The following is a 15,915-nucleotide window of genomic DNA, read 5'->3' on the forward strand; positions in this document are numbered from 1 at the left end:
CTTTCTTCTGAAAGCCAGAGACGAGTGGAAGTGGAGGCGTAATACGTCTTTGTCGAATGCAAAAGCTTCAAACCACCTTTGAAGTATTTAGTGGTCATTTTATTTGTGGCCGTAATGATTTATGGCCAACGAGAGTTCATTACCTCCTTATGCCTTTGGAATCAGCGGGGCATTTGCAGTCCCACTCTGGGCCATCCTTAAAAAAGGATAGGCTGTTCCAGCTTCCATGTTTGCTGCTCTGAGAATAGAATACTTTGGCATGTGATTTAACTGACTTTCCTTTTCTTGGCCAGATCCTAGCCCAACCTCTCCCCACACACTAAGGGACCTGTTAAATCAAGATGGCAACAAATTAGACAAACAAATCACTTGTAATTTCACATTGTCAAAAGTATTAAACTCAAGAGGAGGGGGGCAGCACCATAAAGGCAGCATGAGACAGAGCCACACCTGTTAGCAGTGTTTGAAAGATGTACTCCTTCCTCCACGCCCAGCTCTAAGTGAGCGGGGCTGGGATAAAATAGCCAGGAAGCTTTCACCTACCCAGTGATCGTGCTCACTAGTAGCCGCCACCCACCCATGCTAAAAGGAAGAAAATGTACCTGTGTGTGAGAGTGAGGACTCCCTTGTCGCTTGCCCCTCTAAACAGCTGTTTCCAATAGCTACCAAAGAGCATGGAAAACTTTGCAATGTCACATTGCATACATCTCGCTGGATAGCTGAACGAGTGTCAGTAACAGACTTCTCTGCATGCATCTGACGAATTGGGTATTCACCCACGAAAACTCATACTCCAATATGTCTGTAGTCCATAAAGTACCACAGGACTCTTTGCTGGTTTTACAGACTTCTCTGTCTGTCTTTACTGGCACAGCTTGGCTTACCTCTGTGGAATGAACTGACTGACACTCTCTCTCTCTCTCTCTCTGTGTGCTAAGGTGGAGTAGTGTTAGGAATTAACGCCAAAGGTGAGCGGCTGAAGCACTGGTTTGATTGCCTGAAAAACAAGGACAAGAAAATAGAGCGCTGGCACACGCTAACGAACGAGCTGCCAGGGGCTATCCTCAGCGATTGACCCTAAAGGCCAGCCCGGGGCCCCGAAGACAGCCCAGCTCTCTCTCACAACCAGAACCAGGAACAGTTCATGCCTTTGGACTTCTAGTTTACTTACTACATTAAAAGGGATACTAAGTCAGCAAGAAAGAGTGGCTTGGTAAATTCCAACTGATGGACAGGCTGCAGGGAAATACCACTAAACAAGACACAATTGATTTTCTCTGTTCAGTGGGTGTGATCCCCTCGGGTTTTCTCCTACGTTTCTCTGAGCACTCCCTCTCTCCAACACACCCACACACACCCACACAGAGTCAATTGAGAGAAAACAACAACACACACACACACACACACAGTCAATTGAGAAAAAACAGGCCTGCATGCACTAGAATTGTGACTTATTTGATATACTGAATTATCTTCTTGCTGCCTTGCAAAATGAATGAATCACTTTTTGTTTGTGTAGCTACTATGAGCAAAAAGCATTATTAAACATGAAACTATTTTACTAAGGGGACTGTGTGCCACATTTCTGGTTGTCAATTTCTGTGGTTTGGGCCTGCACAGTCTTTATGCCCTTAAACACCACCTTTTGGAATGATCATCTTCTCCAATAATCTATAAGTACTGTTTGCTTTTCTTTCAGAAATGTAATGCTTGTTCTGTCCGATGAAGTGTACCAGTATGCTAAAAGGGCTGTGCAGCTATATAAGGCAATAGCTTCCTTATATAAGTCCACCTGGGAACAGTAGGCACTTGTAGCCTCACTAGGAATAATACAAGGCTTCACATTTGCTAAAAGAAGTTTTGATATTTAAGAAAGATCAGAAAATCAACAGACAATTCCATTCCAGCACTTACTCTATTACAGACAGTGGGACTTCACACTAGTACTTCCATGCAGCTGCTATTTTTAGGAAACCATGAAACTGCCTTTCTTCCTGTCAACTACACAGCTGGTTTGAACAGGACTTTTTTTCACTGAAACTTACCTTCAGATTTTACTGTTAGTGCAGACACTTCATTCTGGTTAGTGAGAATGAACAGAACCCCTGAAGAGTTGCCACTAGCTAGAAGGGCAAGAGGCGGCAGACTTGATGCTACAGTAAGTGCCATGGGTCAAATTCTGCCTTTGGTTACATGCATAACAACCTTCATGGACTCCAGTGGGCATTACGCTTGTGTAAGGGACAGAGAATTTGGCTTTGTCTCTTCCTTTATTCAGCCTTCTTAACAGTGTATGTAACTAACTCCTAACTCCCCAGGTAGGCCAATTAGACATTCCTCTCTACAAATCTGTTCTTTGCATCGGGCTGGCTTCACTCACTGTCCAAAGACTTAGGCCCTGATTTTTGCCCCACTGACATCATTGGTAGGTTTGTGGGAGAACAAACAATCCCTGGTGGAATGTGCAAGGGACAGCAGCAAGTCTGCGTTATTGAGAGGGAGCCAATTGAATAAAAATCTGGTTCTAGAATCTCCTCCTCTACCAAACACATAGCTCCCAAACCAAACTGCTCTACTCTGCCAGTCACACCATACACTGGATCAAAGTTTCTTCTCTTTCTTTCATTAATCACATTGTTCTATTTTCCTAACCATGTCCAAGACAGTTCACAAGTTTTTCTGGAAACACAAGAAGTCACAAATGAGCTAAACTAATGGCAAAATGCTGCATGTTGGCAGAATTTATGGATGCCTTTAATCCATGCATTATTGAAAAGGTCCCTAGTTACATCAAGTCTTTACTATGTAGTAGTTCATAAACATGTATTTTTGGGATCAATCAGATCTCTTTAGACCTACATTTATTTTTCAAAGTTATAATAATAGTACACCTTGTTAGATATGGGAAAACCTTCTAGGGTCTTTTTAACAATGTAATATTTGTAGTGAATTACGCAGATATGCATGAATTTTATTTGAATGCCAACAGTGTGTCAAGTTAGATGATCTCACCAATTCTCTCTTGCCCATGTATGATACTTTTCCAGCACTTTAAAATATAGCAGGATAGTTAGGGCTTGATTTCAGAAGTGCTGAGCCCCCACAGCTCTTACTGGAGTCCATGGGAGAGGCATGTGTCCAAGGGCTCTGATAAGGAGGCTCTTAGAATGGCCAGGAATAATAGGGAGACTCCCTTTTTGTCAAAGTTATTTTAAAAGTACTGTTTTTTAAGCATATATTTTGCCATAACACTAGTTTATGCCTAATGTGGAGTGGGACATAACGTGTGCATTTTTTCATTTTGTATTTGTCTTTTTTAACTGGGCTATATATATAAATTGCATGCAAGATGGTTGTTGTCATGCAAGAACTTGTTAAATGTTTGATACCAATGTTTTGCTACAACGTGAAGGCTGCAGTTATTGTCCTTAACTGCATCCTACAAGAATTTTGTATCTCAGTATTATCTATGTGTACTTATTGTTGGATTTGTTAATATTTATAAACAGAACCCAAAATAAAAAGGAAAAAAAAGGTGAATTGTAAAGGTTCAGCTTCTGAGTCTCCCCCTATTTGTACAGTAATCGCGTGCTCAGTCCACTATGCCGCATTCAAACTCAGATGCTGGAATGACAACGAACATGACACAGACTTTCACCTCCTTTGAGGGTGTGTCAATTTTCACAGGCACGAGATGAATCACTTAGGATTTTATGCACTTTTTTTATGGTCTTAACTTTTCAGAGCACTTCAGGGGCAAAAATTGCTCAGCGGCAGCTGATTCTACCTAGAAAAAAATGTTTCTTTTGCCAGTTGTAAAACCAAGGGCCAAATCCTGCTTGTCAGGTGAGTGAAGAGCAGGATCTGGCTTCCAATTTGTAATGGGACAATGCTGGAATGTTACAAGTGCATCACTAAAAAATGCCTATTGTTTTGCTTCCTTAGGATTGTTTTACAAAACATACTGATCCCGACAGAAACTCATAGTCTCTGTGACATTACAAGTACCTGCTGGGTTCAAAAAGAGTTATGAATCCACCTGGGGGATAAGCAGCAGGAGTAGATGAACTAAGCAACGAAGAGGCATTTCCTAGTGTGGAAAATCAAAGGTGCAAAATTAAAACCAAGAGTAGAACTAGCCAGTGGATTAATTTTTGGAGTTGGAGACAGGAACATCTGCATTTTAATCTAAGCTCTGCCAGTGGCTTGCTGTATGGCCTTGGGCTAAGTAACTTAGCTGCTCTGCCTCTGCTTTCCCATCTGTAAAATGGGGATATTTATCTACCTCACTGGGGCATTGTGAGGTTTGTACATCACTTTGAAAAATTAAAGCACTTCAATTGTGGTGAAAAAACCCAGAGTAGGGTTAAGAGGTTTCCACTAGTGTCACTAAAAGGAGTTATTTGGTAACATTACCAGGGAGGCATTTTAAAAGGAATATGGCTGCTCTGAGAGTGCTTCAGTGCACAGGTGGTTGTTTTTTTTAACCAAATGGTACAACATACTCTGTGGCTCTTAAGATGGTTGATAAATAATATTTCCAATGTGTGTCAAGGAATGCAGTGACACATTTGTGAATTTCTTGTTCAAATAAAAGCTACATAAATGAACAAGGAAATATTTCTGAAGTCATTTTATACAAAAGATGAGATTACAGCTACCTGTGGAATTCCACTTTGAGCTGAGTTATGTAGATTTGGAAGATTTAACTTTATTTGCCAAGAGTTTATATTCAGAGTTCAAGACCCTGAGTAGTTAAGTTGGTACCAGAGGTGAAGAGCCTATTTAAAGGGTGGCATCTAGCTTAGGGAGCACTGGCTCTTTAACAATACTAGCCTTTTTTTATTCAGCATTTCAAATGAAGGCAGTAACTTTGAATTTCAAACCTCCTACTGCATATTCCCAAGAGTCCCTTCTCATGAGTCCTCCTTTGTTACTGAATACCAAACTGCATATGTTTTCCCATCAGTGTCGGTGGAACCAACTTATCAGCTGCCTAGCCTAATATAGGATATGCAACTAAATGTATATTAGAGTTGGACACTTACTTAATTCATCTTGGCTAGCTGTCCTCGTTTGTTGCAAAGTGCATGATCGTGTTCTTACAAAAAACAGCTCCAGTTGCAAATCAGGAGTTTGTAGCGCTGCACAGCACTGTTAACTGCTTCCTGTGTTCATATACTCTAGAGACAAAGAAATAACTGAGCATTAGGTTTTTCTTGATAATTGCTTAAAAAGAGCTAAATGACAACAAAAAAGTCAGTGTCTATGTTTACACAGCTGCCCCAAATGCACTGCAGTTTCTAACAGTTAGTAGTGATTAGCCAGCCAGCCACAGCATATTCTCAGCTATTCAACAGTCAGCTCCATAACGCAGATATTTACTGGATTTTGCAGTAAGTATGTTTTAAACACTTACAGACTGAATAGGCATTAATAGTGCTCCAAACCTTGTTTCCCCTCCCATCCGCCCCACCCAAAGTGTCTGCCTTTCAGCTTTTAATCCAAAGCCTGTCTTGGTCTAAGGTCAGCTTCATGTACTAGAGTTTCCCCAGCTAGTACCCTGGGACAGATTTACCACATACACCAGGAGAAGGTTGTTTTTGTAATTTTCTTACTTGTGTCTAATACTCCTGCGCCCTTATTCTCTGTGACCTCCATGTTCCTCCTGGGAATAGAGGATATGCTTAGGTCTTGACTTGCATAGTAAAACTGATTGGCTGGTGTTTTTATTGCAATCCTCTGTGTTTGTATCAATATTTGGTTGTAACATCAAAGGTTAAATATTAGTTTTGGACTGAATTTATGAAGCAGGGAAGAGCATGTATTGTATTTAATGTACTAGGTTTGACTTGTCTTTTTAACAAAGTAAAAATAAAGGCTGCTTATGCATTGGCTTTGGGATATACTATTCAAATCAAGATCTCCCCTCCTACAGTGCATTTTGGGCAATGCTCTCAAATACCAAAGTTCCCAAACCTATTCCTTTTTCATATTTGCTCATTCACACAGGAGAATTAATATTTTCAGTACAGAACATAACTGCCCAGGACCAGCAATACATGCTGTACATCAGAGCCACTGAAAATATAGTGTCATACCCTCAATGCTGGTGAATAAGATGCTACATATTAAATATCATAAAGTCCCCTTAAAATATCAGATTATAATTAATTCCATCGCACGATCACAACGTCATCTGCCAGATCCTCAGCTGGTGTAAATCAAAGTAGCTGCACTCAAGCTAGTTGTACTGTACCTATTTACACCTGCTGGGGATCTGGCTCCCAGGCATACAGAACATTGTACTGTGTTTTAAAATGCTTAATTAATAAATTATATTGTGGTAGCACATAGGAGCCCCAGTCCTGGACCCCACAGTGCTAAGCACTATACCAACACAGAACAAAAAGATGGTCCCCGTCCCAAAAATAAAACAATCTAAGTACACAGTACTGCACTCCCTGCCTACTCAACCCCACCAGAGAATTTGAGTGTGTAAGGCAGTCAGGAGCTGACCTTTCCAGTATGTAAAATAGGTTGATTTGTGAACATACAGAGACTCAAGAAATAGATGCTACCTACCTTCCATTATAGCTAATGCAGTTAGAGACGCTGTTGCCTAGTGGATAAAGCACTGGAATGGGAATCAAGGGCCATAGGTTCTATTTCTGTCTCTGCTACCGGCCTACGAGCTGATACTGAAAAAGTCAGTTCCCCTATCTGTGCCTGAGGATCCCTATCTGTAAAGTAGGGATAATGATACTGACCACATTTTGAGATCAGTGGATAACACGCACTATTGAAGAGCCAGGTCAAACCAGCCTCTGGCACTGAACAATTTGCAGGCACAACACCCAGACATGGATTTTTCAAGACTGTTTGCAGAAGAAAGTCAGTAGATGCACCAAGTGTGTCGGGGGGGGGGAGGGGGGAGCACGTGATTTCAAAAACAGGGTTTGAACGTTTGTCCCAAAAGATTAAGAGCATTGCTGTGACTCCATGCAACGACTGGTTTGCAGTCCAGAGAGGTATCACTACAAAGCGGACAAATTTAAGGAACAGAACATTTAGACTCAATATCAGAAAAAACACCCTAACATCAAGATCTCATTGACTGCCCAATACTCTCCAAGGGCAAAAGGGAGAAGCCCCATCACCTGAAATGTTTAAAACTGTACTAGACAAGCACTAATAGCACTGAACAATCCGGCATAGGAGGGCTGGGAGCATTAATGCTGCAGATATCTTTTCACATGCATATTGATATTTTCACCGTACAGTAACCAACGCTAAGGAGGATGTTTTCAATAGCACCTAAGGGACTTAGGTGCACAAATCCCATTCAAAGTCAGTGAAGACATTGCTCCTTAGACACTTTGAAAACCTCCCCCTAAATCTACCAACTAGCACTGCCAAACTGCATTTAGTTTGTATTCTGCTCTCTGCCACTTTTCCTCCCCAGCAGGTTTAGACAATAAATCTCACTTTAATCAGATCATTAGAACAGCTGCCTAGATTTGTAGTACAGTCAGTCTAGGTAAGGCATTTCATATATATTATTTTCAATTCAGTTCTAACCTGTGTCTTCTATTAAAAACATTGAAGGCCAATCCTGCTGCAACCTTACCCACCTAAAATTCCCATTTACATCATTTGGTAGCTTTGGGTACAGAATTGGGCCCGCTGCTCTGTTCTTTCCTTGCTGTTTGTTAATATACAGTCAGGAAAAAAATGAAGGGCTTCAAAGGAAGCTGTACATTGAGCTACAAAGGCGAAGATGGTCTAATTGAGGCACTGGACTGAGATGCAGCAGAGGTGGATTGGATGCCTGGTTCTGGCACAATCATTCCTGTGTGATCTTGGCCACATCACTTAAGCACAGTGTCTCAGTTACACCCCCCCACACACACACTGTAAAATGGAGACAACTGTTCCTTTCTTCACAGGAATGCTGGGAGGCTAAGATCATTAACAGTTGTGAGATGGACAAACACTACAGTGATGAGCCTCAGGGAAACATCTAAAAGTAAAGTTAGACATCTATATTTGCAAACAGAGGACTAGTGGCCACTTAGAAACATAACTAGGCACCAATCTGAGCACTGGGTCCACCGAGACCAAGTATGAATGGGTTTGCAGCATCTTGAATAGCAAAACTGAGTTAGCCTGCTTTAACCAACCGCATTTATCTCTCTCAATCTTATATCTCCACTGGTATTACAAGACAAATACACTGTCAGCAAGCTTGTATTTCCTGGCAAGCACTTGAGGACCAAAGTAACTCAGACAGAGGTTAGACGTCTATTACAGTTGTGCATGGGTGAGGTTCTGAGGCCTGCAATGTACAGGCGGTCTAGCTAATCATGATGGTCCCTACTCACCTCAGTCTATGAGCGTGAGCAGGCCTGCTTTGGTCTCTCTCTCTCTCTCTCAGGCTGGACTCTCTCACACATGCCTCTTATTAACACTCATCTCACTAGGTTAGGTCCACTCCAATCCAAAACATACCAAGGTTGTTTGATTTAGCTGCAACCCCCTCAGCAGGCGCTGTTCTCAAAAACCCTATTAAAAAAACACAAAAGGAGTCTATGTAAGCAATGGCACACACTATATGGAACAGCCTTGGGTGCCCAGCTAGTTCATTACCAATCTATAAAGCCAGCCCTTCCCTGGTTTACAATTTTGGCCATTCTTATGAGGACATAAACTGCTCTCTGTGCCTGACCTTTCAGCCAGAGAAGAGCCCAAGGGCTTCTTTCCACTGTGGCCCCCTTTAAAGAATTCACCCCAGTGTTAGCACATTTTCGGGGCTTCCTGGCATCAATACCCAAATGAGCCAACTGCAGTCATGGCCTCTGATTTTAGGACAGGGGTGGCAAGTGGTAGGAAATGGAGAACATGATTTTCCCTTTGGACTCACAATTACCCTGCTGCAGTGCAGGCATGCCAGAGCGCCTCTCTGAGTCAAAACCACAGAATCTCATTTGGGCCCAATGCAGGTCAATATACTGAAAGATGATGTGCTCTCGTTTAGGAAACTCGGACCTTCTGATGACTGTGTGTTCTGTGCAGAGTCACCCGGGTGAGCTAACCTAACCTAACCCCACTGGTACACAGTCAGCAAGACCATATTTCCTGGCAAGCATTTTAAGCTCCACTGTCTCTCTCATTAGAGACCAAGCGTATTTATTCACAGACTTACAACATCTAGAACTATTCTGCTCCCTACACTCCTAGAGGGACCCTTAATGCTAATTGGTATACGCTCACTTTCCTAGTGCTTCCCCACAACTGTTGTTTTATCCACCTGTTGTCTATAGTTTTATACGCTGATTAGACTCTTTGGGGCTGGTCTTCTCTTTGTGATACGTCTGTATTGCACCCAGCTCCATGGGGCCCGACCTCAGGTGCTAGTGTCAATACAGGCTAATCAATAATAATATTACCAGAATTCATGTATTTCAAAGCCCACTGATTGAAATGCAAGTTAAATACAATAACCACCATGCGCACACAAGCGATTGTGATAATTTATATTTCAGGAAACTCAAATACAACATTGGTGGGGATTAGACTCTAAAAAGGCTGTATTTATAAAAATGTGTCTACAGCCATTTAACTACATTACTAGAAAACGCACAGTCAAAATCTACTCATTTAAATGATGTTGCTTTCACCCGTCAGATTGTGAGTGATTCTCTATCCCCTTATGAGTAAAGAGCTGATTATAAAAACTCTGTATTAAAACACCTTAAGCCTTTTTAATCTACAGATCCTCTTTGGGGTCCCTAAGCTCCTGGCTTTATAAAGAGGGTCCGCTGCCCTTTCAGATACATCACCTGTCTTTGCAGGTGTATGTTTTTCATTCCCTTGAAGAGAAATGCAGGTTTCAAACACTTCTCAGGCTCCTGTGCAACATGGAACTCCCAGCGCCTTTGATGGTCCACAGTGGCCTCACCTGGCTCCCAGAAGCATCTACACATCGGTGGCTGTGCTCATGGGCATTGTAGTGTTTTCTGCCTCGTTTGTGAATGGTTTGGTCATTGTGGTTTCCATCAGGTACAAGAAACTCAGATCCCCACTGAACTACATCCTGGTGAATCTGGCTGTGGCTGATCTGCTGGTGACTTTCTTTGGAAGCACTATCAGTTTCTCAAATAATATCAATGGCTTCTTTGTGCTCGGCAAAAGGGTGTGCAAATTTGAAGGCTTCATGGTCTCTTTAACAGGTAAGGATGTTTACAGAAATCAGCTGGGTAGGCTCTCTCTCTGTCTTCTGCTAGTGCAACTGTACTTGATCTAAAACTGGTCTAAGACTAGAGACTATAGTAACAAGTATGACTCATTAGCTGTCCTTGGCCATCAAATGTCTCCTTGCCTCTTCTCAAACCATAGAACAAAGACGGCATTACTCATGATGCTGAATTTGTTATTTTCCATATGCTCACAGGCATGGAATGAGAGAGTAGGTGCTTACTCACCAGGGGAGTTCAGAACACACTGGCTGAGCAGATCCTCAGGTCTGGTCTTGGGATGTGCTTAAAACAGGAAAGGAAGAAATAGAACATTTTTATATCACATGTAATTTATCATAATGCCATATGTTGTGATTGTATCACTTACTGCTGCCCAAGCTGCTAGATTGGATGTTCATGGGCTAACAAGAGAGAATGGTCAGGTTTTTGGTGTTGGTATTGGTACAAAAATGAAGAAACAAGCTCTCGTACATTTTGTTGTGAATAATCAGTGGCCAGCAGAGGTGTCTCTGTGTGGGCCAGGGGCACTGAAACGGGGTCCATGGCATTTGCCCTGATGTCATTCCACTCTGCAGATCTTTTATATCAATTGTAAAAAATATTTCTATGAGAATAAGGAACATGATGCACAAATTCCAGTGTCATGGTGGAAACACTCCAGTGGAGAAATTGCATTTCAGACACTCCTGCAGCTGGCAAAGCAAATAGAGTACCATGCATAAGAACATAAGAATGGTCATACTGGGTCAGACCAAATGTCCATCCAGCCCAGTATCTTGTCTACGACAGTGACCAATGCCATACGTGGTATTGATATCTGTTGAGGCACCTTAGCTAAACTCCACTGAGAAATGTGAAAACTGCCTTAGAAAAGGGGTTGACTACCTTTCAGAAGTGGTGTGCCGAGTCTTCATTTATACACTCTAATTTAAGGCTTTGTGTGCCAGTAATACATTTTAACATTTTTAAAAGGTCTCTCTATAAGTCTATATATTATATAACCAAACTACTGTTATACGTAAAGTAAACAAGGTTTTCAAAATATTTCAGAAGATTTATTTAAAATTAAATTAAAATACAGATCTTATCAGTTTACTGTGATCCTTGCCTTTGCTTTTCCTTGCTGAGTTTTCCAATGTCTGGCATGTATTTGGATACCTTAAGCTGCACACAAGCTTCTGAGTGATCATTTGTTGAACTGGCTGGCAGGAGGTCAGCGGCTGGAACCCCAGATTGGCAGCGGAGGTGAGTGGAGCTGGCAGCTGGTAGGGCTGAGCAGGGCTGGCGGCCTGGACCTTGTCTGGCAGGAGGCCTGCACTGGAACTCCAACTGGAAGCAAGCTGAGTGGGGCTGCAGTGGGGACCCCAGCTGGCAAGAGACCAGCAGCGGGAACCCCAGAGCAGCAACTAAGCGTCTCAGCCCGCCACCGCTCTGGGGATCCGGCCGCCAGCTCCTGCCAGCCAGCGTCTCAGCCCACTGCCAGCCTGGGTTTCCTTTATCCAAGCCAGCAGCGGGTGCTGAGCGGGACCAGCAGCGGGACTCCGGTTGGCAAGGGGCCAGCAGCAGGAACCCCAGAGCGGCAGCAGGCTGAGCATGTCATCAAAAATCGGCTCAGAGTCGCATCCCACCTTTGGCACACATGCTGTAGGTTGCAGACCCCTGTCCTAGGAAATACAATGTATCCTTTCTGACAGCCCCAGATTCATTAATAGACAGTTAAATAAACAAGAAACGCTGGGGTTCCTGGATGCAATCATAAAATAAATAAGAATAATTATCTAGTTAAACTAGATAAATTCATGTAGGATAGGTCCATCAGTGGCTGTTAGCCAAGATGGGCAGGGATGGTGTCCCTAGTCTCAGTTTGCCAGAAGCTGGCAATGGGCAACAAGGGATGGATCTCATGATGATTACTTGTTCTGTTCATTCCCTCTGGGGCACCTGGCATTGAGCACTGTCAGTAGACAGATACTGGGCTAGATGGACCTTTGGTCTGACCCAGTACGGCTGTTCTTACGTTAATCAAAAAAGGATGCTATTGTGAAAGCTTTTTTCCCTGCCGGTTTTGCCTGCTTGCTTGGAATTTCTCTGTCTCTGCAAGACAGCTGCTTGGAATATAGCTCATTCTATGGAGCTGTCCTTACATGGACAAAGTAGTATAGCTCAGGAAAACCTGGCACTTCAGATCTAGCAGTTAAGCACAGAAAGCTGCTAGATTATTTAATAGCACAGCAATTTGAAATCATATTCCACACATCCTAACCATTAGTGATCTCTCTAAGGCATTGTGGGGCTTTGGTCCTTGGCAATCCTGGCCTTTGAAAGGTACATCGTCATCTGCAAACCCATGGGAGATTTCCGATTTCACCGCAAACATGCAGTGATGGGCTGTGCATTCACCTGGATTTGGTCACTTCTCTGGACAACCCCACCAATGTTGGGCTGGAGCAGCTATGTGCCAGAAGGTATGAGTGTCTCATTCTTCAAAGAAAGCATTCAAGTCTGTAGCTTCAGCAACCGCTGATGGGCACAGTTTTTTCTTCAGTCACTGATAAAAAAAAAATTTCCAAGTATGACATATTTGAGGAGAGACCATGATTTTACCATTATATTTGACTGTGTGGCTATCTTTGTTCTCCAAGTGCTAGCACTCCTTGTCTTCTCATTAATTACAGGGTTTCCTCTCACATATCACTCTTTAAAAGTTAGCTGCTCATTACAATAATCTGCAGAACATCTATTTTCTTATTATGCATATGCTTAACACAACATCTGATGGACAGAGGAGCAGCAGAGCGCTGTCACTGACTACAGTCACTGCACACAGAGTAGCTCAGCAAAATGGCTAAAGCACAGAACAAGCCTATTAAAAACTTGTTTATTTAGAAGTTTACTTTAGTTTTATTATTCTGACTCGTGGTTTGTTTGCAAATTAATAATGATGGCGCTGCTAGCCAGAAATCATCATGGCCGATGCCAGTGTTGTTCGTGTGATTTGGCTGGAATTTGGAGAGTTGCTTTAGGAAAACAGGCACAATTCAGCAAGAACAGTAGGTGGTATTTGTTCTTTGTGCCTTTCTCACTGAAGTCCCTGCTCATGCTTCAGGATTGTCCTAGCATTGTTTAAAATCTCATTGTTCTAGGTCTGAGAACCTCCTGTGGTCCCAACTGGTACACCGGAGGCAGCAACAACAACAGCTACATCTTGACTTTATTCATTACCTGTTTCATTATTCCTCTCAGTCTGATCCTCTTCTCCTACACAAATCTGCTGATGACACTACGAACTGTAAGTACAAAGACATTTCAGACTGAACAGTCACATGCACTGCTGACACCATTGCAGGCACAGGTTTTCAGTGCAATTTTTCATGGCTGTTTGGGTGATGCCAACATAGGTTGATCTCACCACTACAAACAGGCAACTGAACAGGAAGGGAAGATAATGTGGCTAACAAGTGTGCCAGGCCCATTTGTCCGGCAAATTTTCCCTCAGCCTAGGCCATTTTATAGAACATCAGTATTTTCTATAGAATGAGGCAGTGACATATTAAATAGCAGGCTGTTTCCCTTACATTGCCTGTAGGTTGCAGCACAACAAAAAGAATCTGAGACGACTCAGCGAGCGGAGAGGGAGGTGACACGAATGGTGATTGCTATGGTGATAGCCTTTCTTATCTGCTGGCTGCCCTATTCCACCTTTGCCATGGTGGTTGCCACAAACAACGACATCCCCATCCAACCAACTCTAGCATCACTGCCTTCATACTTCTCCAAAACAGCCACAGTTTACAACCCGATTATCTACATCTTCATGAACAAACAGGTGAGAGCATGAAGATTATCAGAGAGCAATAGAAAACCAGCCTTCACAGAGCTAGGGGCTTATAGGAATGAAGTGGAATAGCAGTAATGGGGCATTCTAATATAGCATAGCGTATCTGTCCTATTGAGGCTCTTGTCAAATGCTCGATCCCACTGATTGCATCTTTACAACAGACAAGGCTAAGTTATAAAATTGAGATGGAGCTCAAACCAGAGATCCTTTTGCATACCCACAATTTTGTGGGGGCAACTGATTTACTTTTGGATCATGAATTGCCTGACTGAGCTTGCACAACAAACAGACAGATGTTTATCAATCAATTGCCAGTGTCTGCAAAGAGCAGGGTCAGGCACTAACCAGTCTGAGCGCAACATCAGTATTTGCATTCTATGCTGGGCCTGGTATTGGCCACACAGCCCCTGCCTTGGAGGTTTACTACCTACAGTGTAATGCATATTATAAAATCATGAATGGTGTGGAAAAAGTGAATAGAGAACTATTATTTACCCTTTCCTACAATTAAAAAACAGGTTTCACCTGATGAAATTATATACAAACAAGAGGAAGTATTTTTTCACACAATGCACAATTAACCAGTGACACACACTGCCATGGGATGTCATGATGGCCAAAAATACAGCTGGGTTCAAGAAAGAACTAGATAAATTCATGGAGGATAGATCCATCTATGGCTATTAGCCAGGATGGGCAGGGACATACAACCCCATGCTCACGGCAACCCTGACAGCCTGAAGCCAGGGGGAAGCCAGGGATGGATCTCTGCAGCATTGCCCTGTTCTGTACATCCCCCCTGAAGCTGTGGTACTGGCCACTGTCGGATGCAGAATACTGGGCTAAATGGGCCATTGGTCTAAACCAATACAGCAGTTCTTATGTTTGTGTGCCAAAAGCATCCAGGCTGCATAACCACAGGAGCACCACCAACTCACAGGTTACAACATCTGGGTAAAGCAAAACCTGGTTTAGTAGGCTGGCATAAAGGGACCCAGGAGAGGTGTGTTTGGCAACCTGCTTTCTTCTCTTATCTAGTGAATTTTCCTGTAACACATGTGCTTTCCCCAATTAGTTCCGGGACTGCCTGCTGAAAATGATGTACTGCAATCGTAACGCATCAGGGATGCAGGAAACCTCTCCTGCTACGCTTGGTGCCCCCAAAGGCATCTCATCAGCCTTGGAGGGATGCAGAAATAAGGTGACCCCATCGTAAACAGTGCAGATGCTTCACCTCCTGCAAGGAGGAATGGCAGCTGCCGGCTCCACACATTCGTCTCCGTTTCATTTGGCACAGACAGAAAGAGGAGCAAAGAGGCTGGTTATTTTCTAACAGCCTAAATATACACCAGAAAGTAATAAAAGATTTCTTCTTAGAGCTCCCAACAATATTCACTGTACCCTGCCCAGTCACTGCAAACTTAGATAAAAGGTAAAACACATTCCCTTCAATGGCAGGAAAGCAACCATATTAGAGAGTAAACATCAGAGAGAACAGTCCTCATTCCTAGAGCCTTACCCCCGGGGGAAGTGCTAAAGCATGATAATGGGGGACCTTTTACTAGGCTAAGGAATAAATAAACTACCAGCATTACAGCCCAAAAGAGCACTTCTTCAGTAGTAATCCCATTAGGAAAAGCATAAGGTTCATTTCGTTTAAATAGATATTTCACTGAAAAGAGCAGAACAGGAGAGAGCCCTGCACATTTTCAATACACATTACTGTATAGACCAGGGGTCAGCAACCGACGGCACGCGAGCCGATTTTTAATGGCACGCTGCTACCTGCCGCCTGCTGGGGTCCCAGTCCCACCGCTC

General features: G+C 42.9%; 3 protein-coding genes across 3 annotated transcripts in view; 2 read left to right on the top strand and 1 right to left on the bottom strand.

Annotated features, from left to right (window-relative positions):
- The window catches only part of DOC2B (double C2 domain beta), a 142,114-nt gene extending 137,075 nt beyond the window's left edge, over positions 1-5,039 (top strand). The window contains exon 9 of the mRNA XM_030536656.1: positions 939-5,039. Coding sequence (XP_030392516.1) covers positions 939-1,075 — 137 coding nt within the window. The 3' untranslated portion in view covers positions 1,076-5,039. The remainder of the gene's footprint in view (positions 1-938) is intronic.
- Positions 1-15,915, bottom strand: part of TEX14 (testis expressed 14, intercellular bridge forming factor) — a 99,028-nt gene that overhangs the window by 1,632 nt on the left and 81,481 nt on the right. The window contains exons 33-38 of the mRNA XM_030536655.1: positions 13,482-13,546; positions 12,660-12,807; positions 10,485-10,541; positions 8,385-8,565; positions 5,049-5,183; positions 603-997 (exon numbers count right to left, since the gene is read on the bottom strand). The gene's annotated coding sequence lies outside the window, so the exon portion shown is untranslated. The remainder of the gene's footprint in view (positions 1-602; positions 998-5,048; positions 5,184-8,384; positions 8,566-10,484; positions 10,542-12,659; positions 12,808-13,481; positions 13,547-15,915) is intronic.
- LOC115636505 (pinopsin-like) lies at positions 9,884-15,904 on the top strand. The gene is made up of 5 exons (XM_030536663.1): positions 9,884-10,232; positions 12,542-12,724; positions 13,403-13,548; positions 13,846-14,085; positions 15,173-15,904. The coding sequence occupies exons 1-5, from the start codon at positions 9,884-9,886 to the stop codon at positions 15,311-15,313; spliced, it is 1,059 nt and encodes a 352-aa protein (XP_030392523.1). The 3' UTR covers positions 15,314-15,904.

This window comes from Gopherus evgoodei, chromosome 17, assembly GCF_007399415.2.
Source record: "Gopherus evgoodei ecotype Sinaloan lineage chromosome 17, rGopEvg1_v1.p, whole genome shotgun sequence".
Classification (NCBI taxonomy): domain Eukaryota; kingdom Metazoa; phylum Chordata; order Testudines; family Testudinidae; genus Gopherus; species Gopherus evgoodei.